At 41.2% G+C, this 24,910-nt stretch overlaps 1 protein-coding gene across 7 annotated transcripts in view; it reads left to right on the top strand.

The window, feature by feature from the left end:
• The window catches only part of RBM26 (RNA binding motif protein 26), a 946,655-nt gene that overhangs the window by 571,260 nt on the left and 350,485 nt on the right, over positions 1–24,910 (top strand). For all 7 annotated transcript variants that reach the window (XM_033948169.1, XM_033948166.1, XM_033948165.1 and 4 more), the window contains one exon: positions 18,637–18,741. In XM_033948169.1, the coding sequence (XP_033804060.1) occupies positions 18,637–18,741 (105 nt within the window). The remainder of the gene's footprint in view (positions 1–18,636; positions 18,742–24,910) is intronic.

Below are 24,910 nucleotides of genomic sequence, written 5' to 3'. Positions count from 1 at the left end.
GGCTGGCCCAGAACGTCCTCTCCGATGTTAGAATTGACGTCGAGTGGCGAGAGTTGGTCGGCCCCGAGGGGAAGAGAAGCAGGGCGAACTCGGCGCCGGCCTGTTCCCGATAGCGGCAGTGGCAGCCTTTTCCCCAGTGGCGGTGGCAGCATTTTCCCAATGGTGGTGGCATAGGGGAGGGCAAGGAGAAAGAAAGAAAGGGGGGGACAGGGAGCCAAAAAAAAAAAAAAAGAAAGAGGGCTGGGTGAAACAAAGAAAAATGGGGCACGGAGAGAGAGAGAAAGACAGATATACAGAATGAAAGGGGGTATGGAGAGAGAGAAAAAGAAAGAAGGGGCAGGGTGAAACAAAGAAAAAGTTTGGGGAGGGAATGAGGTCTGGAGGAGAGAAAGTATACAGGAGGCTGAAAAAAGGGAAGAAATATTGGATGCACAGTCAGAAGAATAAAGTGCAACCAGAGACTGATGAAATTACCAAAGGTAGGAAAATGATTTTATTTTCAATTTAGTGATCAAAATGTTTCCGTTTTGAGAATTTATATATGCTGTCTATATTTTGCACTATGGCCCCCTTTTACTAAACCGCAATAGCGTTTTTTAGCGCAGGGAGCCTATGAGCTTCAAGAGCAGGGGCATTCAGCGCAGGTCCCTGCGCTAAAAACCGCTATCGCGGTTTAGTAAAAAGGGAGGGGGAATATTTGTCTATTTTTGTATAGTTGTTACTGAGGTGACATTGCATAAAGTCATCTGCCTTGACCTCTTTGAAAACCCGCGGAATATAAATGATAATTAACATTTTCTCTGCGTACAGCGTGCTTTGTGTTTTTTAAATCTTATTGTTGGTAGATCATTTTGACTTGGCCACAAAGGTAAGGGGGAGGGAGGGGAGCTGCTGAAAGAGTCTACCTTGACGTGGTTGCAGGCTTACAAATCTTTTGGTCAAAGAGTGCGGTGACAGAGAAAAGTATGTGTGTATTCGGCCCATGAATGAAATCATTAAAACATTATAAATTGCCAATAAATTGAAATGAAAACCAAAGGATTGTGAATCAAATTGATTCTCTGACAATACAAAGATTCCAACCTTTAAAAATGATGTTACATAGTTCAGGCAGGGGTCACCACTATCGCCCATTCTATTCAATCTCTTCATCTCCTCCCTCGGCACCACTCTAGACAACCTAAATGTAACATCATTCAGCTACGCAGATGACATAACTATTATCCTCCCTTTTGAAATCCAAGATCACACCTCAACAGGACACCTGGAAATAATTCTGGATGAAGTAGAAAAATGGATGACAAACCACAAACTGAAACTAAACTCGGACAAAACCAAATTCCTAATGCTAGAAACGGACAAAAACCCATCCATAACAGACCTAGAAATTAAAGCAACCAAATACCCAATCCAGACCTCACTCAGAATCTTGGGAGTGCTGATAGACAGATGCTGCACTATGCAGACCCAGATCAACAAAACTACCCAAAAAGCATTCTTCACAATGCGCAACTTAAGAAAAATAAGGAAATTCTTTGACAAAGAACACTACAGGATAATTGTACAATCCCTGGTACTAGGTCTCGTGGACTACTGCAATATCCTTTATCTCCCATGCCCCACAAACATGATCAAAAAACTTCAAACCGTTCAGAACACAGCCCTTAGACTAATTTACTCACTCGGAAAATTTGACCACATCACCAATGCCTACCTAGACTCACACTGGCTACCGATTCGAGCCAGAATTCAATTCAAACTATACTGTCTACTCTTCAAAGTAATTAACGGTACTGCACCCACCTACCTAAATGACCGCCTAAACCGTAACCTTCCAACCAGAACAAGAAGAACACTGACATCATTCACATACCCACCACTCAAGGGTACTCACCGCAAAAAGCTTTATGATAGCCTCCTGGCAACACATGCTGCAAAACTCGAACCTTCCATCACCAAATTGTTAACCACAACATCAGACCTCAAGACATTCCGTAAAGAAATCAAAACACTGCTGTTCAAAAAATATATACAATCTACATAACCTCCCTCACCCCTTCCCTCAAGAAACCAAAACACTGCCGTCCAAAACATCTTCCGATGTTATTAAGTCTTTACTATCATTCTGTCATTAAGTCTCAATCCTCAAACTGTATTCTCTATTGTCATGTACCATCCTGGAAATGTCCAGTTCTCTTCTTATGTAATCCGCTTTGAACCGCAAGGTACAAGCGGAATAAAAATCACTAATGTAATGTAATGTAATAAAGAGTTTTTAGATACTAAAATCTTGTTATTAAGGTTTAATTGATGTGCTGGCACTTTGAGGAAATTCTTTGGTTTTGTGCGGCAGTTTGGGCACTCGGGCTCAAAAAGGATAGCCATCACTGTTCTAGATGGTCTAGAAAAAGGGCTGGCTGTCAGCTCCCTGAAAGTTCAGATCTCTGGTCTCTCTTGTTTGGGTCCTAAGCCTCTGAGAAGCTCTTTGGCCACTCATCCAGACGATGTCTGGTTTCTGTGGGGCACGTGGAGACTTCAGCCCCTGCTTCGACTACCCTGTTTGACATGGAATCCCAATCTTGTTCTGCGATCACTCGCCTAGGAGTGGGCATCCTTAATGGATCTCACTGGCAAGGCAGTTTTCTTAGTGGCCATTACTTCAGCCTGCAGGGTTTCCGTGCTTCAGGCTTTATCCTGCCATGATCCTTTCTTATGATTCCAGATTCCAGCATGTTAATGCGCACTGTTCCTTCCTTTCTTCCAAAGGTAGTCTCGAGCTTCTACATCAACCAGCAAGTCTGACTTCATGCCTTTGTTCCCTCTGGATGTGCACAGGCTTTTGTTGTTATACTTCGAGGTCGCGAAGGAGTTTCGGGTTTCCGACCACCTGTTCGTACTGGTAGGTTCTGCCTGTAAGAGCAGGCCAACTTTGAAAGCCACCATTTTAAGATGATTCCATATGGCTATTTTATCTGCTTACCTCACAGCCGGTAAAAAGCCCTCTCTTTCTGTGCAGGCTCATTCTACTAGAGGCATTTCCTTTTCTTGGGCAGCGTCATCGGCGATCTCTTTGAGATTTGCAGAGCTGCTACCTGGTCCTCTTTGCATACTTTAACCAAGTTTTACAGGATCGATGTGGTGGCCAAGCAAGATGCTGCTTTTGGTTCTTCCATTTTGGCAGCAGGCTCATCAGTTCCACTCTATGGGACTGCTCTGTTATGTCCCACTTGTCCAAGAATAGAGCAGAATTGTACAAGAACGAAAGCTTAGATTATTACCTTTGTTAAGCTTCCTTTTTATAAATTTGCAATCTATTCCTGGAACCCACCCTGGGAGTTCCTGATTCGCCGATTGTCTGCCTTAATAAATACTGGTGAACTGGACATGGTTTATTGATCAGCCTATCTAAGAGTACCATTCAAATATTTTATGTACTTTGTTGTAGGGGTCCCTAGCTGTAGCACCCCCCTCTGTTGTGAAGGCTGTCTCTCCTTATAGCACAGTTTATTTCAGGTTTATATTGTTTAATAACTTGTTTCTGTTGATTTATATATGTTATGATATTTTATGTTATGACCAGATTAGACTTATTTGTTTGTGAGTTTCTCTGTAGCCCTCACTTTTTTTTAAAACTTTATTTATAATTTTAACAATTTTATTTTTAAATTCTTTATTCATTTTCAAGATTACATTAAGTATTAAAATATATTTATTCACATAAACAATAAATACATCACTTATAAACAATCATTAACACATTTCATAAATTTTTATCCCCTCCCCTACCCCAACCCTCCTTCCCAAATATTCCATTATCATATAAAACACATAACAACAATAATTTTAACAATTGACAATAATTACAAGTCAATAAAGGAAAACATACTATGTAAACTTAAATTAAAGTAACATTCCAAATTGCTTAAAGGATAGCAATGTATTGTTAGTCCACAATTTTGGAGACGAAACTGAAGAAAAAACTGAAATAAGGCAACCAAGAAACTAAGTATCAGGCAAACTAAAGAGGTGATCTGACTGCTCATAAACAATTCTTTTTGAGCTAGCTTGAGAACAGAGAAGCTCATGAAGTCTCTCTATCAGAAATAAACTTAGATAACTGCTGTGGATCATAAAACACATATCTATTACCTCCAAATGTCATGGGATATCTTAGGACAAAGGTTGCCCCTAACTGTACAGCCTGAGGTCTCAATATAAGAAACTGCTTTCTTCTTCTCTGGGTCGAACGCGATACATCAGGGTACATTCTTATTATATTAGTCAAAAAATGGAACATCTTTATGCTTAAAAAACATCTTAAGCATCCAATCCCTATCTGAATCAATTGCAAACTGTACTATTAATGTAACAGGGACCTGAATCTCAGTATCGGACCTCTCAAGAAATTGTGTCAAATTCAAACTATCCGCAAATAAATTCTGCTGGTTTGGATTTGGAATTTGAGATTTAGCTCTCGTTGGCAGGTAATATATTTTTGAGAGAGGTAGTTACGAGGTTTCTGGTACCTTCATAATTTCAGACAAATATCTTTTAAACATAGCTAGGGCAGTTATAGGTTGAACTTTCGGAAAATTAATAATCCGGAGATTACATTTCCTAACAGAGTTTTCTAACATTTCCTGTTTAAAGTGCAAACTAGCACTGTCCTTGACCCAAGTCAGAGCTTGTACTTCCAATGTTTTTATTTTGGTCTCAATGTCACAAGTTTTATTCTCCAGACTTGATACTTTATTTTTTTTTTTGAGTTCAATAATTTTATTGAATATTATAAGTAATATACAGAAAGCAGTTCAAATACATAAAAATTGAATAAGAAATAGTGATTTAGAACAAAAGAAATCATAATTGCAGTCATTTGCATATAATAGATTAGTAAGAAGAATTCAGAGTATTTGAAACTGCTAAGAAAAGAAATAGAGAGGATAGAGAAGCAAAGAGGATGAAGTAAAAAGAAAAAAGAGAGATGAAGAAAGAGAGAGAGAAAAAGAGAGAGAGGCAAAAGTGTCTACAAGGCAGAATGAACATATGAATCTAAGAATGACCAAGGTGATTTATTTTGCATCAAATTTGTAGAATAACAGGATATCATATTCTTTTCATATGCATATGATTCAAATTTGTGGTACATGCTCAAGGAGTTCCACCAGAAGGTGTAGTCTAATAGTGCGGGTGACTTCCAATTTTTCAAAATGTGCATAAGAGCTGTCACAAACATGGTGTCAATAAGTTTAGGAGGACAGTTAGATAATGCAAAACAAGGGTGTTGAGAACGAAGGATTATAATATCTATGGAAATAGCTTCTGAACATTTGGTAATAGATTTTATGGTGTCCCAGATACGAATCCAAAAGGAATGAACCATAGTGCAGTGAAGAAGCATGTGATCAAGAGTTCCAGGCTCTTTCAAACAGTTCCAACAGGTAGGATCTTGTTTCAGTTTCGCTTTCCACATTCGAAATGGAGTCCATACTGCATTCCACATAACAAAGAACATCGATTGCGAAACTCTTGAGGATAATAGAGGACGATTTGTAGATGACCAGAAGAGTTCCCAATCTATTTCAGAAAGCGTGGTCTTTAGAATAGAGCCCCAATGGTTCATGGATTGAGGTGTGAAGGTGAAGGTATGATCTCTTAAGATACTATAAAAAAGAGATATCGCCTTACCTTTCAGTAAAGCCAAAGTAGACCAGTGACGAATAGTTTGTTGAGAGGTCATAAAGTCAGGGCGCATTTGCACATTAGATAATATTCCAGTAAGCATAAGCTATTGAGGATATACAGAGGATGAGAGTGAGTTTACAGAACAAAAAGTATCAAATGGGATAAATGAAGTAGAGGAAATCAATTGATGAACAAACCACACACCCGCCCGCTGCCACTTCTTCCATGAAAGGGATCTACCCTTATTTTGAATTTTAGAATTATTCCAAAGGGACATGAGTGGGCCTTCAGCAACAGAGATCTCAACCGCTGCGTCTAATAGTTGAAAAGCATGTTGCGTTGCACTCAGCAAAGAATACTTTCTCAAGTGTCTAGGTATCGACACTGTAAGGAAGCAAGAAATGTGTAGTGGTGCACATAAAAAGCATTCCATTTCAAACCATGCTGGTTTATCTTGTGGATAAGTGTCAACAATCCAGTGAGCTCCGTATTTGGCTAAGGATGCGATGTAATAATAATAAAAATCAGGTAAATTTAAGCCACCTTTAATTTTAGAGGCCTTCAGCTTGGCAAGAGCGATACGAGGTTTTTTCTTGTTCCAAATAAATTCAGAAATTTTCATATTAAGCCAATGGAAGAGCGGTTTATGGCAGAGAAGGGGAAGCATGGATAGAATATAATTAATTTGTGGGGCTAAGGTCATTTTAATGGAGGCTATTCTACCACACCAGGACAGATAAAGCGGGGACCAACGAGATGTAGTACTTGAAACCAAGTTTTTGATTTTAGATATATTGAGATCCTGAACAAGTAATGGGTTTTTATGTATTAAAATCCCCAAATATTTTACAGCTCCCTGTGACCATGGAAAAGGAAAATGAACTAGATCTGAGAAGGAAATGTGATCATTTAGTGGAAAGATCTCCGATTTCTCCCAATTAACAGAATATCCAGATATTTGAGAGTATTGAGAGACGATGTGGATAAAATGAGGTAAAGAGACAAGAGGATCCTTGAGAAAGAGAAGAACATCGTCAGCGTAAGCTGCTAGTTTAATCTCTCGACTGGACGAGGGAATACCTTTTAATTAGGGAACATTGTCGGATAGCTACCAATAGAGGTTCCAATGCTAAATCAAATAATAGTGGTGAAAGGGGACAGCCTTGACGGGTACCTCTATGGAGGGAAAATCTATTAGAGAGAGAGTTGTTAATCCGGATACGAGCCGTGGGTTGTCTGTATAATGTTTCTATCCAGTCTGTAAAGAAAGAACCAAAGTTGTACCATTTCAGTACTCGGAATAAGAAAGGCCATTCCACTCGGTCAAAGGCCTTCTCGGCATCAATGGCTAGACCAATCACAGGATCCGACATTGATTTAGCGTGAGCATTGATATGGTGAAATAAACAAAGATTATCCCCTATATATCTATATTTGATGAATCCCGTTTGATCTCCATGTACAAGAGATGGGATCACTGTGGTGAGTCTTAGTGCAAGTAATTTAGCCATAATTTTGTAGTCCAAATTAAGAAGAGAGATAGGACGAAAATTTTTAACCAGAGTAGCATCTTTGTCTGGCTTGGGAATAACTACAATCGTGGCCTCAGCGAAATTAAATTGCTTGTCCGGAGTGGAGTGAAGGAAATCATAATATGTAAGGAGTTGAGGAGTCAATAGGGTTCGAAAGCATTTGAAAAACTCATTAGTAAAGCCATCAGGGCCCGGAGCTTTTCCATTGGGTAGAGAGGTTATAGCATTTTCAATCTCAGATGTAGTTATAGGAGCATCCAGTTTTGCTTTAATAGATTCTGATATAGTCGGATGAGCTAATGAGGATAGAAACAAATCTAAATCCGTTTCAGAGGCTGAAAACTCAGATTGATATAGGGTAGTGTAAAACTTTTCAAATTGGGAAGAAATCAGAGATCTGGTTCTAACTAATTGTCCTGATGAATCTTGAACAGCTGAGATGTGCAAGCGTTTTGATTTAGTTTTGAGATATCTAGCCAAAGGGCGACCCATAAGATTATCTCCCATGTAATGACCAGAGTTGGAAATGAAAATGTCACGTCGGGCCGTACATGAGATTAGAGTATTGTATTCATATTTTAAGTTTTGAATACGTTGGAACATGGATGGATCTTGTAAATGGGTGGACATATGTTGTAGTTCTAAATTTTTAATACAGGTTTCCAGTTCTTTTTCTTTTTGGATGGATTGTTTTTTTTTCCAGGAAGCAAGTTTGATCAGTTCACCTCTGAGAGAAGCTTTGTAAGCTTCCCAAACAATAGAAGGACAAATTTCTGGATCTTTGGTGTTAATTTCAAAAAATTCCATAGTAAAAGATTTGATTTTTTCCACTATTGCCTCATCTCAAAGCAAAGTATTGTTAAGTCGCCAAGAGGGAGATTCTTTACATGGGGCAGAAATGGATAAATGTAATGAAATAGCTGCATGGTCTGTAAGAGTTATTGGGCGTATGAAAGTATTTGTCACGTCTTGAATAAGAGAGGAGGAGAGAAGGAAGAAATCAATTCTCGAGTAGGTATTATGTGGTGGTGAAAAGTGTGAATATTCTCTACCTTTGGGATACAGTAAACGCCATGGATCTTCAAGAGAAAAGGATTCTTTTAAAGCATGCAGAGCTGCAAAAGGTCTGCAAGAGGGTCTGCAAGAGGATGATCGATCTATATAGATATCTTGAATTTGATTAAAATCTCCGCCCAATATTAGAGAACAAGCGTCATATTCAACTAATGTCAGCTGAAGATCCTTGAAAAAATCCGGATGATCTAAAACAGGAGCGTAAATGTTAAGGAACATAAAATCCACAGAGTGCAACGCAGCATGTACCAGACACCACCTTCCATCGGAGTCTGTTTTAACAAAGTGAATAATAGGGGATAGTTTATCATTGAAAAGTATTGATATCCCATTTTTCTTCCTCTGAGTCGCAGGGGAATACAAATGAGTGGAATATCCCTTCAAATCAAATTTAGAAGCGGCAGCAGGTGGGAGATGGGTTTCCTGTAAATAGATCACATCGGGATGTTTATTTGATATATAATTAGCTATCTTCTTCCTTTTAATAGGATGGTTCAAACCATTCACATTAAAAGAAATAATATGTAAATCAGCCATAGTCTATTGTATACGATGGTAAGACATAGTAAGCATCACCTTTATAAGGAAATAGCAAATAGTAAAACCAGGATATCAGGTAGACACTACTGCCAGAAGGAAGAGAAAGAAAGAAAGAAAGCATAAGAATAAGAGCAAGTATATTATTAGTGACAGCATATTGCGATGTCAGAAAATAGAGAGACCTTACTATTATGTATAAGATAATACAGTTTAAGGGTGCTCCTGTGAGCACGGAGAAACAATTCATATGGAATAACTTATTTAATTCCACACTCATTCAATTTAAGAAATTTAATAGTGGTGTGCTTATTCACTAAAAACAATGAAATATACATTCATACAGGTTATAACAAGAAAACACAAAGGCAAACCAAGATATCAAGAATTTAGCGTGTCAGTGCATTTTCAAAGAATCCAGGAATGCAGCCAGTTCCTCGGGATCAGTGTATGATGTAGTGCAATTATTGTAAGTTACTTTCATCCTGGCTGGGTACATAAGACCATATTTGGCTCTGATGTTTTTAAGTTCCTGTCGGTGGGAGAGAAATGCTTTTCTCTTTAATGCTGTAGTTTTAGCTAGATCTGGAACAATGAAAAACTTCCTGCCTTGGTGTAGCATTTGAGATTTAGATTTAGCCGCTGTTAGAATTTGGAGCGCTTGCTGAAATCTGAGCAGTTTAGCCACTATGGGCCTGGGAGAGGAGGCATATGAAGAAAGGTGAGACGGCACACGGTGAGCACGCTCTATTTCTAGAGGAGGTGAAAAGACAAGTCCCAGGGTAGCAGGCAAGAAAGTAGAAAGAAAGGATACCATATCAGATCCTTCCGATGATTCAGGCAGTCCAATGATCCTTAAATTGGATCTTCTGCTGCGATTAGAAAGGTCTTCAAAGCTTCTTTGTAAAGTAGTGATAAGTTTGTCATGTTTAGTTACCGTTTCTTGTAGTGAAGATATGACAGATGTTTTTTCCTCTAGGGCGTCCAAACGATGTCAGACATCCACAAATTGGGAATTAATTGCCTCAATCTCACCCCTTAAAAGTTTGATTTCATCAACCTGCTCCTGAATTATGCTCCGATTTGATCTTATTTCTTTCAGGAGCAGGTCTAATGAAGCCTCATCGTTCTTCGGCGCCATTTTCTCTGGCGTGTTCAGATCAGATTTCAGCTTCTTCCCTCCGATCGACGCAGGTGGAACAGTTTCGTTTTTTGCCGATTTTGAAGGCGACATAGGGACTCATGAAGTTATATTCTGGCGAAATCGCGAAGTTTTTGTTTTTTTTTTCCAAAAATAAGCACTTTTTAATCAGTTTCGAGTGCGGGTGAAGAGGAGTAGTTATTTCATGTTTGTGGTCCCCGCGGTAGTCAAGCCACACCTCTTAATGATGTTGGTCTAGATTGAGGCGGTTAATTTGTTGTCTGTAGGAGGTTTCCTCGTTTGTTGTGAAGTCTTAAAGAATCAGTTCTTGCGGTTGAATTATAAGTTGGATTGTTTGTGCTTCACTCAGCCGCTTCGCAAAGGCGCGAGCTAAGGCGCACGCGCCTTTGCCGTGCGCCTTAGCCGGTGCGCCGAACGGCTGCGTCGTTGAGCCATCGAATTTAAAGTTTTCCGGCAGGGGCTGGGGGGCGGAGCAAGCTCGCACGCCCGGCCCAGCAGCAAGAGCAGCGTCGGCGTGGCTGGCTAAAGCAGGGCAGGCAGCCTCTACGATGAGATGTCCCTTCGGGTTGGTCCGGGGTCGCGAGGGCTGTCCTCAAGCAGCAACGGCTGCAAGATGGCTCCTCTGCCTGATCCGCCGAATTTAAAGTTTCCCGGCAGGGGCTGGGGGGTGGAGCAAGCTCGCACGCCCGGCCCAGCAGCAAGAGCAGCGTCGGCGTGGCTGGCTAAAGCAGGGCAGGCAGCCGCTGTGACGAGATGTCCCGTCGGGTTGGTCCGGGGTCGCGAGGGCTGTCCTCAAGCAGCAACGGCTGCAAGATGGCTCCTCTGCATGATCCGCCGAATTTAAAGTTTCCCGGCAGGGGCTGGGGGCGGAGCAAGCTCGCACGCCCGGCCCAGCAGCAAGAGCAGCGTCGGCGCGGCTGGCTAAAGCAGGGCAGGCAGCCGCTGCGACGAGATGTCCCGTCGGGTTGGTCCGGGGTCGCGAGGGCTGTCCTCAAGCAGCAACGGCTGCAAGATGGCTCCTCTGCCTGATCTGCCGAATTTAAAGTTTTTTAAGTTCCAAATTTTCTGAGAGAACAGTACTACAGCGTGGGGATAAATGTTGAATTTGGTTCCCCAGTGAAGTTTGCATATTTGATATGGCCTCCCATATGGATTCCATAGTAATTACCTTGGGCCTTTGTAAGGGAACAATCTCAGTTCCAAAATTCCCTGCAGTTCTCACAGTACCAGTAACCACCTCAGTTATCAAAGAGACTTCTTGGGCTCCCAGAGTACCTGTAGCCTCCAAAGTGCTTGAAGAAGCTGCTTGAGCTTGCTGTGATCTCATCACCACTTGCTGAGATCTTGAAAACTCCTCCTTCCCCCTTCCAGAGTCAGTCCTCCCACTCAGAGAGGACAGCAAGAGGGCATCCTGAGCCGGCACGTCGGGAACCGACTCCTCCATCGCAATGGTGCAGCTAGGCGAACTCCGCTCATCCGGAAATAAGGTGGCAGCCTCGAAGGAGAAGTCCCGCGTCTCAGCTTGCACGCTCTCTCCAGCCATGGCAATCTCTGGTTGTGGGATTTGTGAGCCGCAATCAAGGAAGACATCCATTGGGCCAAATGGTGCCGCTGCCTCAACTGGAAACACCCGTATTTTTGACTTCCTCTTCACCATATCACATAAGGAAACCTTCACCACAAGGACGACGACGTCTCCGTAGATACCTCAGACCGTCATTTTGGGTAAGCTCCACCTCCTGTACCCCTCACTTTTGACTATGTCCTCTAAAGGCGTGACTGACTGCTTTTGCACAAACTGGAAACTTGAGGGCAGTCCTGAGGTAATAGGGAAGGGGCTGAAAAAATTATATAAATGAGGCTTCCTACAAGCAGTCTTGTGACATGGGATGCATAACCTACTTATCCAGGAATAGATTATAGATTTACAAGAAAAAAGATTAGCAAATGTAAGAACCTAATGTTTAGTTAGTTTTAAATCACTGATAAGAACCTTGTCTAATGGAAGTTGTATTTTTGGCTATTTAGGTTGCTGTTTGAATAATAGTAAGGGGAGGAGGATGTACTCCAGGGACCACGGCCCTGCGGCTGGAGAATCAAGAGAAGATAGAGAGGACAGCAATCGTCGTGGGGGACTCCATCATCAGACAAGTCGACAGCCACATAGTGGGAGGAAGACTGGATTGGCTGATGACCTGTATACTGGGAGCCAAGGTAGAAGACATAGTGAGCTGCATCAACAGGATCATCGACAGTGTGGAAGAAGAAGATACGGCGGTGGTGATCCATGTGGAGACGAACAACGTGAACAACAGGAACTACAAAAGAGAAGTATTGAAGAACCAGTTCCGGGTGCTAGGAAGGAAGCTGAAAACCAGAATGCAGAGGATAGCATTCTCAGAGATCCTGCCGGTACCCAGGGCCAACGAGAAGAAGCAGATGGAGCTGCAAGCAGTCAACGTGTGGATGCGGCGGTAGTGTGAGGAAGAAGGATTCCACTTCGTGCACAACTGGACGACGTTCTGGGGGACTAACAAGCTATTCAAGAATGACAGACTCCACCTCAGTAGAGACGGAACGAGGCTATTTGCAAGCAACATCAAGAGAAAAGTTGAGAAATTTTGAAACTAGGAAGAAGGGGAAAGTCGACAGTCGACCGAGAGAGTCGATGGTTCGGGAACCGGTATACCCGGATACCGTGCAGGAAGATAGAGGGGAAGACTCAACGGATCACAGGCAATACAGACCAAAAGGGACACAAGAGGGAAGGAAATGCAAGAAAAGAACAGGCCGCAAACTCAAGTGTATGTACACGAACGCAAGGAGCCTTAGGAATAAGATAGGTGGTTTAGAAGCTGTGGCACAAAAAGATAACGTTGACATCATCGGCCTCATGGAAACATGGTGGACTGAGGAAAACATCTGTGACACTGCTACCAGAATACAAAGTATACCGCACAGACAGAATGGCTGAAAAAGGTGGGGGCATTGCTATATACGTCAAAGAGGGACTTGAATCTACTGGAGAAAACACGCCACAACTGACAGATAAGTTAGAGTTCCTATGGATCAAAATTCTGGGAACAAATGGACTGGAAACTAAGATCGGCATCTTCTACCGACCCCCAGGGCAATCCAAAGTAATTGATAGAGAAATGACATACGAGATTAAACGCAACTGCAAAGGAGGCAACGCAGTTATCATGGGGGACTTCAACTATCCGGGGATAGACTGGAACCTAGGCACCTCCGGCTGCGCTAGGGAGGCCAAGTTCCTGGATGCTGTAGGCGACTGCTTCCTGGAACAACTAGTCAAGGAAAATACAAGAGGAAATGCAATTCTGGACTTATTCTAAATGGACTGTGAGGACCGGCACAAGGTGTATAAGTAGAAGGGACGCTGGGAAACGGCGATCCCAACATGATCCGCTTCAACCTGGACGCAGGGGTGAAACAACGGTCCTGAACAACGGCCACGGCACTGAACTTCCGAAAAGGGAATTATGAAGGGATGACTCATGGTGGAGAAGAAGATTAAGAAGAGGATAAACACTATAAAAACGCAAGAGCAAGCTTGGTCCCTTTTTAATGACACCGTCACCGAGGCACAAAATCTATATATATCGCATATCAACGAATGATCTAAGAAGAAAAAAAACCAAGGAACTGGTGTGGCTCACTATTGAGGTGAAGGAAGCAATCAGAGACAAGAAAACTTTGTTTAAGGATTGGAAAAGGTCAAGAACGGATGAAAACTGGAATAAGCACAAACAACATCAATGCAAGTGCCATAAGGCGGTAAAAGGGGCCAAAAGAGACTACGAGGAAAAAATAGCCAATGAGGCAAAAAACTTCAAGCTGTTCTTTCGATATATTAAAGGGAAACGACTCGCCAGGGAAGCGGTGGGACCGTTGGATGACCATGGAATAAAGGGAGTGCTAAAGGAGGACAAAGCAATCGCCGACAAACTGAACACATTTTTTGCATCTGTATTTACCGAAGAGGATATGCACAACATACCGGAACCCATCAGGCTATATGCTGGAAACGAAGACGGGATACTGACAGGATTGACGGTCAGTCTAGAAGAGGTATGCAGATAGATAGGCTTAAGAGCGATAAATCCCCGGGACCGGATGGCATCCATCCGAGGGTCATCAGGGAACTGAAAGGGACTATAGCAGAACTGCTTCAACTAGTAGCCAACCTGTCGATCAAATCGAGAAAGATTCCAGAGGACTGGAAGGAGGTGAATGTTACGCCGATCTTCAAAAAAGGTTCGAGGGGTGACCCGGGAAACTACAGACCGGTGAGTCTGATCTTGGTACCGGGAAAGATGGTAGAGGCGCTCATAAAGGACCGCATCATTGATCACCTTGACAGATACGGGCTGATAAGGACCAGCCAGCACGGTTTCAGCAAAGGCAGAACTTGTTTGACAAACTTGCTAAACTTCTTCGAGGGAATAAACAGGCAGATAGACAAGGGCGACCCAGTTGACATTGTATATCTGGATTTTCAAAAGGTATTTGTTAAGGTTCTGCATGAACGACTAATTCAGAAAATTGCGAGCCATGGAATCAAGGGTGAAATATTCACGTGGATTAAAAACTGGCATAGGAAACAAGAGAGTGGGGGGGGGGGGTAAATGGACAATACTCGGACTTGAAGAGCATCACCAGTGGGGTGCCGCAGGGCTCGGTGCTTGGACCCGTGCTCTTCAACATCTTTATAAACGATCTGGACATTGGTACGACGAGTGAGATGATTAAATTTGCAGACGATACAAAGTTATTCAGAGTAGTGAAGACATAGGGGCATTGCGAAGATCTGCAATGTGACATAATCAGGCTCGAGGAATGGGCATGGACATGGCAGATGAGCTTCAACGTGGATAAGTGTAAAGTGATGCATGTCGGTAACAAAAATCTCATGCATGAATACAGGATGTCCGGGGCGGTGCTTGGAGAGACCTCCTGGGAATGAGATTTGGCAGTTCCAATCGACAAGTCGATGCAGCCATCCGCGCAATGTGCGGCGGTGGTTTAAAAGGGCAAACAGAATGCTAGGAATGATTAAGAAGGGGATCATGAACAGATCGTAGAAGGTTATCATGCCGCTGTACAGGGCCATTGTACACCATCACCTGGAGTACTGCTTCCAGCACTGGTCACCGCACATGAAGAAGGACACGGTACTACTCGAAAGGGTCCAGAGAAGAGCGACTAAAATGGTTAAGGGGCTGGAGGAGTTGCCGTACAATGAAAGATTAGAGAAACTGGGCTTCTCTCTCGAAAAGAGAAGATTGAGAGGGGATTTGATCGAAACATTCAAGATACTGAAGGGAATAGACATAGTAGATATAGACAGGTTGTTCACCCTCTCCAAGGTAGGGAGAATGAGAGGGCACTCTCTAAAATTGAAAGGGGATAAATTCCGTACAAACATAAGGAAGTTCTTCTTCACCCAGAGAGTGGTAGAAAACTGGAACACTTTCCCAGAGTCTGTCGTAGGGGAAAACACCCTCAAGGGATTCAAGACAAAGCTGGACAAGTTTCTGCTCAATTGGAAAGTACGCAGGTGAGGCTGGACTCATTTAGAGCACTGGTCTTTCACCTAGGGGCCACCGCTTGAACGGACTTCTGGGCACGGCACGATGGACCACTGGTCTGACCCAGCAGCGGCAATTCTTACGTTTTTATGTAGCTTAGTGGTAAAAAAAAAGACATGGGTTCAGATCCTGCCTCTCACTATTTACATATACTCTCTGTAATCTTACGCTAGTCACTTCATCTTTCAAGTTTCAAGTTTATTTACATTTGATGTATCGCTTATAAAAATATCTAAGCGATGTACAATTTAAAAACCAACAGATTGTGGTAATACATATAGTTTATATAAGTTATACAATTGACAAAACAATTTGGACAAACATGAATAGGTAGGAAGGAAGGGGAAAGTTACAATTGCATTGTCTGTTAGAATTTACATAAAATGGAACATACAATAGGTATAAATGGGATGAGGAGAGAAAATATTAGAGAGAAATAAAAATCTAAGATAGGTCATACCATAAATCAAATGCAAATGCATCTTGAAATAAATAAGTTTTTAACAATCTTTTAAAAGAGATAAGATCTTTTTCGTTTTTAATAAAATTTGGGAGGGAGTTCCACAATGAGGGGGCCACCACTGAGAACATATCATTACGTCTAGTGCCGATTATTCTTAATGAAGGGACTGAAAGCTGATTAGATGAGGATGATCTTAGAGATCTAGAAGGGTTATATGAGACAATCATTTTTGATATAAATTGGGGTTCATTTGTGATTAATGTTTTATAAACTAGGAATAAGGTTTTAAAAGTGATTCGATGAGAGATTGGAAGCCAGTGAGATTTGATAAATAAAGGGGTCACATGGTCATATTTTTTTGCTTTGTGAATTAATTTAATTGCGGTGTTTTGGATAATTTGTAATCGTCTTCTTTCTTTCTGTGTTATGTTTATTAAGAGAGAATTACAGTAATCTAATTTTGAGATAATTAGCGAATGAACCAGAATGTTGATAGATTTAGGGTCTAAAAAGGTGGAAATTGAACGCAGGAGCCGTAGTCTAAAAAAACAAGATTTAACCGTTTCGCTGATATGATAATGAAATGAGAGATCCGTGTCAATTATTACTCCGAGAATTTTCATTTGGGGTACAGATTCAAGTGGAGAGTCGTTTAATATGAATGGAGTTTTTAAGGTTATGTTTCCTTTCCAAGTGAAAAGCATTGTTTTTGTTTTGTGAGTATTCAAAGATAGCTTATTATTGTTTAGCCAGTTTTTTATTAGTTCTAATTTGTCGTTGATGATTTTTATTTCTTCAGCATTTTCTGGGTTAAGGGGGTGCATGAGTTGAATGTCGTCTGCATAAGAGAAAGCTGTAAAACCCAGTGACTGTGCAATAGTAATAAGAGGGGATAAAAAAATATTAAATAAAAGAGGGGATAGAATTGACCCTTGTGGTACTCCATATGATAAAGTGAAGTTTGCAGAAAAAGCTTCGTTAAATTTTACTCTAGAGGTACGGTCGGATAGGAATGAAGTCAACCAATCAAGAATTTGACCTTCTATACCTAGTGAATGCATACGGTTAAGAAGGAGTTCGTGATCAATTGTATCGAATGCCGCTGATAGATCTAAAGAGAAAAGAGCTACAGATTTGTGGTTGTCGAGATAGTAATGAATATTTGTTACAAGTCCAATCATAGAATGTTCCGTGCTGTGATTTTTTCGGAAACCAGTTTGGTTAGGATGTAGAGCATTCGTGGATTCGATGAAATCTGTAAGTTGTTCAAAGACGAGTTTTTCAGAGAGTTTCATTAGGAATGGTAGATTAGAAATAGGACGGTAATTGGATAAGTCGCCTTGGCTAGTTTTCATATTTTTTATAATTGGTGTAATGATTGAGGTTTTCCATGAAATAGGAACAGTGACAGAAGAAAAACTATTTTGAATAAGGGATAGAATAAAAGGGCCGACATAATGAAAGAATTTCTTTAAGTAGCACGGCGGAAAAAGTTCCAAAGAAGATCCTTTTAAATTAATTGACTTAAGATGTCTTTCTAGGTCCTCCAAGGTTGGTAATCTGAGGTTTGTACATTTGGCTATTGGTATGGAAATATTTGTGATTGGATTTTCTAGTACAGGTGAAATTGTTGTATTATTATTATTTTTGAAATTTTGTCTAATCTTTGCGATCTTATTGCAAAAATAATCAGCTAGATCTTGAGCTGTTAGAGTTGGTTTTTGATTTGATGTATTCTTTTTTTTATCTGGGTTAAAAGATTTTAAAATGTTAAATAGGACCGAGGTGTTTCTTGATTTTTGAATCTTATTATTGTAATAAGATTTTTTTGCCTGGATAATTTTGTCTTTATAATAAATAGCATTATCTTTAAATCTTTGAAGGTTAATAGAAGTTTTAGAAGAGTGCCATTTCCTTTCTGAGGCACGAAGTTGTGTTTTTATTTGAGATAATTCTTTAGAATACCAGGGGTTTATAGATTTTCGTGTGGATATTCTTTTGGTGATTATTGGTACTTTGGAATTTACAATGGATTCTAAAGTCAAGTTCCAATATTGAAGTTGTTCTTCAATAGTGTTAAATTTTTGAATGTTTATGGATGGGCTGAAGTATGGTGTAATATCGGAATTCTCTAGTTTGGAAAAGTCCCTGAATGAAACTGTTTTGAATTCAAAGTGAGTAGTTGGGGTAAAAGGTTCTGTAAAGTAAAAATTAATAGAAATAAAATTGTGATCGGACCATGGGACTGAAAGAATATTTGGAGCTGAGTGTGAAATAATGCAGTATGTTAAACCTAGATTGTTAGCCTACATTAATAGGGAAATAACTTATGTACCTGATTGTAATATACTTTAAGCTTGAATCTGGAAAAGGTGAGTAATAATTCTAAAATCTAGATCCATTATAGAAATAGTACTCATTTATTTCTGGAGGGGGCGTTCACTTTGTATTCATGATCAGCTAATTTGTGTTAAAACAATAGAATGTTAAACACTTAGAAGTAGTATTCTATATTTTATCTGTTAAAAAATTGAAGTCCCTGTTGTTTAATTTTCTTTGATTACATCTTAGATGCAGAAAGAATTACTAGATACTGAATTAGATTTATATAAGAAGATTCAAGCTGGTGAAGATGTTGCTGAACTCAGACGAAAGTACACAGAGTTACAGCTTGAAGTAAGTAGGATGCTCTTCTTTTGTACCATATACGTTATATTTAGTACTTCTGAATAAAAAGGACTTTGCAAGGGTATGTTTAGGTGTTTGTTTTCAAGCTAATTATGTAGGTATTTTTGAGAGCGTACTAAAAATTATGTGCATATTTTTCACATTGCAAAATTACATTTTAGACTCATTTTTAGGTAAATTCCAATATACTGTATACAGTACATTAAATATTTTCAGGTTGTGTAATCTTATCATTCCTAGCAGTCACATTTTTGCTCGTTCACGCTCATCATCCTTAGCAAGGATACACTGCAAACCTCTATTCTTTCTCCCTCCTTTAACACCAGCCTTTGTGCTTTTCATCACCCTGTCTTTTGCTCTACTTTTTGGGCAATCTTTTTCTCCATCCTCTTACATTCTTCCCTGGTCCGATTTCTCCCTCTCTGTCTCTCATACATGCTCAATACACTATTATTGTCAAGCTTCAAGTATTGGGAACTCATTAACCAATGTGTCTTAGTTGATGCCAAGGTTCAGCACTGCCCTCCCCAGGTATTATCTAAATTAGCAGTTTTGATGATCATTCTCCATCCTTGATATGTAAGACAAAATTAATTTCACATTTTATGGAAAAAGATAAATGTGTGAGAAACATCTCATTGGGAAGACTTTTTAACACCATTTCAAAACATCAAAAGTTTCTGAAGCTTCAGACTTTAGCAAAGATACACAAGAAAGGCAAGGACAGTTTCTTCAGAGATAATATCAAAAGAGTAATGGATATAATAAGGGATCGTCACTGATTCTGACCTCCTCACTTACTGTTAATGTGCTGATTTAACCCCTCCAGAGATATTAGAATATATTTTTTTCTCTGAAGATGTAATCTTTTCATTAGAAGCGATGCTACTAAGGTAAAGAAATTAAAGCATGGAATGCTATCAATAAAAAGAGCTCAAAACTGCTCACTGGAAATGAGGATTTGGGATCTTCTTGGGCCACCTGAAACTTAAATTCATCAATAAAAGTTAATTTCTTGAGTATCTTTTCTTCACTCTTAACTGGCTGTGTTCACTGGATCTTAAGGAGGACTATAGCTTCATAAAGAGAGTGTCTGTCATTTGGATGTATCTCAAATTTATGGTAGGTGTGCTGCACCTGCAGTATGTACTGTCTTTTGATATTCACATGATTTACAGACCGGTAAACCTCACTTCAGTGCCGGGCAAAATGGTAGAAACGATTATAAAAAATAAAATTGTGGAACACGTAGACAAACATGATTTAATGAGACAGAGTCAGCATGGGTTCAGCCAAAAAAGATCTTGCCTCACAAATTTGCTTGACTTCTTTGAAGGTGTGAATAAACTTGTAGATAAAGGTGAGCTGGTTGATATAGTGTATCTAGATTTTCAGAAAATTTTGATAAAGTTCCTCACGAGAGGCTCCTGAGAAAATTAAAGAGTCATGAGATAGGAGGCAAAGTTCAGTTGTGGATTAGGAATAGGTTTTCGGATAGAAAACAGGGTAGGGGTAAATGGTCATTTTTCTGAATGGAGGAGATTAAACAGTGGAGTGCCGCAGGAGTCTGTACTGGGACCACTGCTATTTAACTTATTTATAAATGATCTGGAAATTGGAACGAGTGATTAAATTTGCAGATGATTCTAAACTGTTCAAAGTTGTTAAAACGCATTGCGGATTGTGAAAAATTGCAGGCAGACCTTAGGAAATTGGAAGACTGAGCGTCCAAATGACAAATGAAGTTTAATGTGAACAAATGCAAAGTGATGAACATTGGGAAAAATAACCTGAATCACAGTTACCGGATGCTAGGGTCCACCTTTGGGATTAGTGCCCAAGAATAGGATCTGGATGTCATCGTAGACAAATAATGAAATCTTCAGCCCAATGTGTGGCGGCAGCCAAAAAAAAACAAATAGAATGCTAGGAATTATTAAAAAAGGATGGTTAACAAGACAAAGAATGTTATAATGCCCCTGTATCGCTCCATGGTGCGACATCATCTGGACTATTGTGCTCAATTCTGGTATCCTTATCTCAAGAAAGATATAGTGGCGCTAGAACAGGTTCAAACAAGAGCGACCAAGATGGTAAAAGGCATGGAACTGCTCTCGTATGAAGAAAGTCTAAAATGGTTAGTGCTCTTCAGCTTGGAAAAGAGATGACTGAGGGGAGATATGATTGAAGTCTACAAAATCCTGAGTGTAGTAGAACGGGTACAAGTGGATCGATTTTTCACTCCTTCAAAAATTACAGTGACTAGGGGACACTCGATGAAGTTACATGGAAATTCTTTTAAAACTAATAGGAGGAAATTTTTTCACTCAGAGAATAGTTAAGCTCTGGAACACATTGCCAGAGGTTGTGTAAAAGTAGATAGCATAGCTGGTTTTAAGAAGGGGTTAAACAATTTTCTGGAGGAAAAATCCATAGTCTGTTATTGAGAGAGACATGGGGAAAGCCACTGTTTGCCGTGGATCAATAGGATGGAATATTGCTACTTTTTGAGTTTTGGCCAGGTACTTGGGACCTAGATTGGCCACCGTAAGAATTGGATACTGGTCTTTGGTCTGACCCAGTAAGGCTATTCTTATGTTCTTATAACTATTTTTTTGTGGACCATCAGAATGTAGTTGTTTTCAAAGATAGACTTTCAACAAACTGCATTATTATCAAGCATTAGATTCCTCTTTGATCCATTTTAAATTTTGAAATAATATATTTTTTCAGTGCAAGAGGGACAGGAGGAATCTTGACTAGTGGGTACTTTCCATTTACTTACGAGGATTGCAGGAGGCATCATTTATATTTTTCAACTCGTCATCTTTTTAATCACTATCTCCTCAGTTTTTCCTTCTGCAAGCAAGTTGAAAAGGTGTCTTCTTTATACTCTGCATTTGTTTTATTCTTTTGGGGTTTTTAATCCAATTTTGAGGCTTCCTGCTGCTACAGAGGTTCCCAAGATCTCAGTTCGGCCTTGGAGAAGATACAGTCTCTGGCTCAGAGGGTGAAAGGGGGGGACAATCCTTTTAGGACACCTGCCTGGCTGGCCTGCAATAACTGGGACAAATTGGGGAGGGTTCCCCTGGAAGCATTGCTTGCCCTGAAATTTTTCAGGCAGTTGAGTGCAGGCTGCGTGACCCTATGTTGGTCCAAAGGACTGCCACAAGTGCTGGCTGCAAACTCCTCCCCCCTCCAAAGAAGATGCTAAGGAGCTAGTAAGGATTGCGGGTTAAGCTAGTAAGGGAGCCCGGTAAGAAGCTAATGGGGTTGAGGGTTCCAAACTCATGAGGTCTTTGTAAAAGGCAGCCCAAAGAGATAAGCCCCCAGAACTTCAGGCTTCTGAGAGGTAGAAATCTTCTCCATATTTCAGTTGCAATGAGAGCTGATGCAGGCAGCAACTTTCCTGTTCTGTGAGTACACTGTATTACTGTATATTGGAGACAATGACACGTAAAAAACGCAGAGGACAATGGCGTGCCGACAATCCCTTGCCAATATGTGCATGCTGGCCAATTGTGCATCGCCGCTTTGAGGCCTTCCCTTTTGCGCTCTAAGGGGGAGGTATTGGGGGAATCCCCAGTACACTTAGAAGTGCTCGTGCTCCCGTTAAGTTGGAAGTGTGTGTGGAGGAACCCCTACCCACTACACTGAAAACTCCCGAAGACCAAAAACGGGAAGGAGAACGGGAATTTTCACTGTACTGGGGGGGTTCCCCCTCCCAACAGGTACGCAAGCAATTCTAACTGTAGTCGGGGGTTTCCCCCTCAACCCCAACCCCCCTCACAGCAGAAAACGAAAGGCCTCAAAGTGGCAGAAGTGGCAGCGCACATTTCTCCTGCGCTCAAATGTTGACCCAGTATTGTCAGTGCGCCATTGTCCGAGCTTTTGATGGTCTACCATGGGAGACATCAGGGAAGTTTTCAAAGTGCAGTTTTAAAGGTATCTGGGGCTCCCTATGAGGTCCCCCACCTCTATAATCCTATTTTTAGTGCAATAGGTGTGTTATTCTGGAAACAATGGATTATTTCCGTCCACTTTGTAGGAAGCCTCAAACTTCAAGACTTAAATTCCTTCCTCTCTTACCTCATCACTGTCCCTGTGTGCATCAGTTTTCCTTCCTACAAGCAAGATTGTAAGAGCTTGTCTTTTTTTATTTAGTGTATTTTCAGTCTTTGCGTTCACAGTTTCACCCTCGTGCTACAGAGGTTCCCTGCTGGGACAGCTCCAACTGCAGGAGATGGCAGACCTTTGGGAAAAGACTGCTTCTGAAGGGTCCCTGCTTGTTAGTAAGTCTTCTGGACAGCCTGTACATCAGATTTGGGCTCAGGGACAATTCCCTTGGGAGCATGCTCACTCCAGGTTTGTCCGCTAGTGGGTCGAGCGCAGGGTGTGTAGTTCCATGGAGATGCGCTCGGGATCAGAGCCAGACTGTGTTCCTCCATCAAGTGTGCTGCGCAGTGTGTCTGAGGGTGGCGTAGGTACCTGGCCATGGACGTCAGGCCGGTTGGGCAGTCAGAAGATTCAAAGTCCAGCTTTTCAGCAATTTGAGGCAGAGGATCTCGCTGTGGGATAATTCAGATTTGTCTGCGCTGTTTTCATGTCAGCATGTTTCTGTGAGTACAATCAGCTATTTTGGGAGGCCTTTAAAAGGGTTTTTTAGGTGGGATCACTGCGTACACTAACCTACCCTATCCCCAACACCTAAAATCTTAAAATCAACGATTTTTGAGGGTTCTTGTGGTTTTCCCGGTTATCTTTAGTTAAAATCGGTAGCCACAGTGGCCATCTTGGATTTTTCCCATTTGAATTTAGGTATTTTTTGCAATTGCCAGCTTCATTTTTTGAAAGAAAACCACAAAGAAGGCCTCCCAGATGTCTGTCAGATGTGCCGTCGTGTTCCATGTGCACTGTGTCCGTTGTGTTCCATGTGCACTGTGGCCCCCTGCGAAGCTTGCCCAGATTTGATGTCTTAGACCTTCAAGGAGGGTCTTAAGAACATAAGAATTTCCGCTGCTGGATCAGACCAGTGGTCCATCATGCCCAGCAGTTCGCTCATGCTGCAGCCCTTAGGTCAAAGACCAGTGCTCTAAATGAGTCAAGCCTCACCTATGTACTTTCCAGTTCAGCAGGAACTTGTCTAACTTTGTCTTGAATCCCTGGAGGGTGTTTTCTCCTACAACAGACTCCAGAAGAGCATTCCAATTTTCCACCACTCTCTGGGTCAAGAAGAACTTCCTTACGTTTGTACAGAATCTATCCCTCTTCAAAATTAGAGAGTGCCCTCTCATTCTCCCTACCCTGGAGAGGGTGAACAACCTGTCTATTCCCTTCAGTATCTTGAATGTTTCAATCATGTCCCCTCTCCTTCTCCTCTTTTCAAGGGAGAAGAGGCCCAGTTTCTCTAATCTCTCATTGTACGGAAACTCCTTCAGCCCCTTAACCATTTTAGTCGCTCTTCTCTGGACCCATTTGAGTCCTCTTCATGTACGGCAATCAGTGCTGGGTGCAGTATTTCAGGTGAGGGCGCACCATGGCCTGGTACAATGGCATGATAACCTTCTCTGATCTGTTCATGATCTCCTTCTTAATCATTCCTAGCATTTTGTTCGCCCTTTTCGCCACCACTGTGCATTGCGCGGATGGCTTCTTCGACTTGTTGACAAGTACTCCCAAGTCTTTTTCTTGGGGGGGTCTTTCTAAGTACCACCCCGGACATCCTGTATTCGTGTATGATATTTTTGTTGCCGACATGCATCACCTTACACTTATCCATGTTGAACTTCATTTGCCATGTCGCTGCCCATTTCTCAAGCGTGGTTATGTCCTGTTGCAGATTCTCGCAACCCCCCTTTGTCTTCACTACTCTGAATAACTTCATATCGTCTGCAAATTTAATCACCTCATTCGTACCAATTTCCAGATCGTTTATAAAGATGTTGAAGAGCACCGAGCCCTGCGGTACCTCACTGGTGATGCTCTTCCAGTCCGAGTATTGTCCATTTACTCCCACTCTCTGTTTCCTATCCGCCAGCCAGTTTTTAATCCACGTGAGTATTTCACCCTTGATTCCTTGACTCGCAATTTTCCGAGGTAGTTGTTCATGTCGATCCTTGTCGAACACCTGAAAATCCAGATATACAATGTCGACTGG

The sequence above is a fragment of the Geotrypetes seraphini genome, chromosome 6 (genome assembly GCF_902459505.1).
Source record: "Geotrypetes seraphini chromosome 6, aGeoSer1.1, whole genome shotgun sequence".
Taxonomy (NCBI): domain Eukaryota; kingdom Metazoa; phylum Chordata; class Amphibia; order Gymnophiona; family Dermophiidae; genus Geotrypetes; species Geotrypetes seraphini.
Note: the sequence above shows the minus strand (reverse complement) of the source record. Positions and strands in the feature narration are given on the sequence as shown.